Here is a 3,822-nt window from a genome sequence, read left to right on the forward strand (position 1 = left end):
GGAAGGATCTCACACATAGGCGGACAAACCTCACTGTGAGAGCCACGCTACAAGGAGGGAGACCCCTTAGGAAGGGGCACGCCGCTATAGGGAGGGGAGTCACACCACTAAGGTGAGGGGCCTCATCAGGGAGAGCCGCACCAAGGGAAGGACCTCCTAGGGACGGTGGAGCATGCAAGCAACATCGGATGTGGATAGATGGACACTATCCTCTTGCATGCTAGGAGGAAAACGATAACAAGTGTCAGTTGAGGGCCTAGAGTAGGGTCCCAAGAAAATGAGGACTAGGAGGAAAATTTGAGGGGCCTATGAGTTTTTTTTTCTAGTCATCAAATTTGGTTTTGAGGGGTCAAGTAGGTGTCCTGCTAGAGAAGGCACCTCTAATAATAGTGAGAGTTAGATATCGACTCTTAGATCCATCTCATTCATATGTTTTATTTATATATTCTCTCGTGTCAAGAGAGAGAGATAATTCAAGTCTCTCATACATTTTAGTACGTGCAAAGAGCTCGGCTTTTCTCAACTTCTCTCCACGCTAGTTCCACGCTAGTTCAAAGGTTTTTGGCCTCTCTCCCCTTTGTGTGGTATCTGATACTAGCTTAGAGCAAGTCCAAGAGAAGAGCTATCCATATCATGTATTCTATATTTGGCTATTTTGGGAGAGAAAAGAGAGTCCAACAGCTATTGTATTTGGTTTGCTAAAATAGCAAGTCATCTATCCCGGAGTTCTCGTATGGTAAATATAGCTTGCATGTCCTGCTAGCCATATGATTTGCCGTATAGAAAGACCGTTGGAGATTTTTATTTTTTTACATGATTTTCTATTTTAGAGGTTGGCTAAATTTTGAATTTAGCCATCTATTTTTATCAACTCTCTTAGAGTTGCTCTTAGAGTTGTCCAATAGAGATGCCCTTAGCTAGCTCCCAATTTAGAATATACCTAGACTAGATCGATATCAGGCTTGAGAACGCATAATAGTTAGATATTTATACCTAGTAGATCGTTGGGTTTTAAACAATACCATACCTTTTTTTTGAGGGGAAAACGATACCATACGTGAAATGGCTCACATGAATATTAGGCCCGAAAACGGTTATTGGCTAAACAGAATTGGGCCTTAAATGGGCGATTAAAACAGCAATGATGCCTCCGTAGACTAGGAATCGCATAGACAAAAAGCTGTGACATGCATATGCCTCGGGTGGGCTATAAACAGGCCTGCGATGCAGGCCTATACACAGCCCAATTTTTTTTGTGAACAATACACAGCCCAATTTGTGTACGTACAAGTGCCGGTTGCTTTTTCAGTTTCTTGCCCCATGGGAAGCATTCCCCAATCGAATCATCACGTACGTACTTGACTCTGATCCATCATAACACTTGGTGTCCACTATGCACGCTCGTAGGCATTGTTTACTTCCACCCAAAATCTAAAATTTTTTCAAGATTTCGCGTCACATCGAATCTTTAGACGTATGCATGGAGTATTAAATATAAACGAAATTAAAAACTAATTGCACAGTTTGATCGAAATTTACGAGACGAATCATTTGAGCCTAGTTAGTCCATAATTAAACAATAATTATCATAAACAAACAAAAGTGCTACAGTGTACCGAAAAAATTTCGGCAAGGAACTAAACAAGGCCGTAGTATGCTGTTATATGATGGAATCTAAAGAGCCCCATTTTCTCTTTTATCTTACCCTCCAGATCGAGGCCACAAAATCCTAGGTACAGAACATCGTCTGTCAGATGCATCTGGTTGCAGCAAAGATCCACACACATTACATAGAATACGTGCACAGCACCAAATGCATGCAACGGCAACATATGCATGCAGCACAATTAGTTGTACAGTTTCCATGATTTACAAGCAAGTCCGGATTCTTTTACTTCAGTAAACCATCCTCATATTGCAATGATGGCATGATGCATATATAGAGCGGGAGTGGTTAAGGTCGATGAATAATGAATCACTGATGAAGCAGGGCAGACAAGGACACGGCAGCGGCGGCAGAGGCACACTGAGCCCACACAGATGAAATGAGCAAATATATAGTACGTCGCGTGTATATGTTACTATATCTTATTACTTGAACACATCACTCTCATGACTCATGGATGGAAAACATCATGCATACAGTACAATATATAATGGACACAAAAGCTAGTAGTATTCATTATTCAGGAAACCTGTGTGCTAAAGCAACAAGGTTAAAGGCAAGCAAACCCCCAAGGACGACGTTGAGTGCTGCTTTGCTAGCCTGCTACACACACACACACGTACGATCGAGGTACACGACGACAGCCACAGCGACGACAGAGTTGGTGTAAACTCAAGGTAGTAAACAGTAAATACTAATTAAACGGAGTGATCACTAACAGGTACGGTGCATGCATGATCTACTCCTTAATTTATGTATCTATCTCATTGCATGCATCATCCATGGAGGGAGTCATGGACGACATCTGGTAAAACAACGACGACTGCATGCTGATCGCCATCCAACGAGCATGCCTCATGCATGTCCTTATGATCGATCATCAGTTGATCCTGCACGTACATAACATGAAAGATATCAAATCATGGTTATCACACTCGATCATTAGCAGAAAATCACTCATAATCACTGTGCATTCATGCATGCATGGACGACATATTTAATCAATTGGACAGGGTGAAAAACTCAGCCTAGGAGGCGTCGTACTTGGAGCAGTCGACGTTGGGACTAATGGGCACGCCGACGGAGACGCCGCACTTGGAGGGGATGCTGGCGGCGTTACCCATGCTGACGCCGCCGCCGCCGCCGAGCCTGCTCGTCATGCTCTTGAGGCAGGCGCAGGTGGCCTGGCGGTCGGCCGTCGACGACGCGCGGCTGTTGAGCGAGCGCACCCCGGTGCAGCACGCCGGGGAGGGGAACGCCGTGGTGCCCATCGCGTACCCGAGGCACGGCGCCACCGAGGATGTCACGTCGCTGCAGCTCACCGCCGCCGATGCCGGCTCCGAGGACGCCAGCAGCAGCGCCGCCAGGACCGCCACCGTCGTCGCGACCACCAGGGCGAGGCGTGGAGCAGCCATTGCAGGACAGAAGAGCAGTGGGGGGTGGTGAGCTGTTGATGGTGTAGTGGTGTTAAGTGAAGCTGTGATGGATGGAGCAATGGTGGTGCCAGGGGTAGGGTATAAATAGGGAGCTTTTTACCTATATGTCATTATGAAAGATTGACCAAACCAGGAAGCCACTAAAAAGTGGTTTCGCACCGCTGTGCCCAACTTCATCTTCGGCTATACCTGTATGCCATTCCGTCCATTTTGAAGTCTAACGGCAGTTAAGTGGTCTGACATTTGACTTGAATGCCCCTGGGCCAATTGGTCTAGACAACAAAATCTTCTTGTCCCCAGTGCCACTGACTACCAATTCACTGACTACCAATTTCTACGGTGAGCGCCAAAAGGGCTGGACAGAACTGCAAAAGTGGCATCTTTCAGAAGTTCTAAATTCCCATATTACTTGAAAAATTCTTTCATGGTTTTTAGCATCATCCAACAGTAAATCCCGTAGATGAACAGATTGAAGAACCCGATTAAAGCCATGCCACAAGCGAAAGAAATGGAACATGTTTCACAACAATCTATGAACTATGAAAATAAGGAACATAAAAAAAAACCGCCAATGTTTATCTCAGCTACCTCTCATTCATTAGGTAACATAAACAAATACATAGGCTTCCGTTCCATTAATGGTCCTTTGTTCCAAGAACACCACGCCATACATACTACGGGCGAACGCGACGAGGACCTGGAACTGGACGAGCTTCTGTC

At 45.3% G+C, this 3,822-nt stretch overlaps 1 protein-coding gene across 1 annotated transcript; it reads right to left on the reverse strand.

Annotated features, from left to right (window-relative positions):
• LOC8067185 (non-specific lipid-transfer protein 3) lies at positions 2,127-3,174 on the reverse strand. Its single transcript, XM_002442732.2, has 2 exons — positions 2,711-3,174; positions 2,127-2,556 (listed from the first exon to the last, which is right to left on the reverse strand). Exons 1-2 carry the CDS (start codon positions 3,079-3,081, stop codon positions 2,547-2,549), a joined length of 381 nt encoding a protein of 126 aa, XP_002442777.1. The 5' UTR covers positions 3,082-3,174; the 3' UTR covers positions 2,127-2,546.

This window comes from Sorghum bicolor, chromosome 8 (assembly GCF_000003195.3).
Source record: "Sorghum bicolor cultivar BTx623 chromosome 8, Sorghum_bicolor_NCBIv3, whole genome shotgun sequence".
NCBI classification, from domain to species: domain Eukaryota; kingdom Viridiplantae; phylum Streptophyta; class Magnoliopsida; order Poales; family Poaceae; genus Sorghum; species Sorghum bicolor.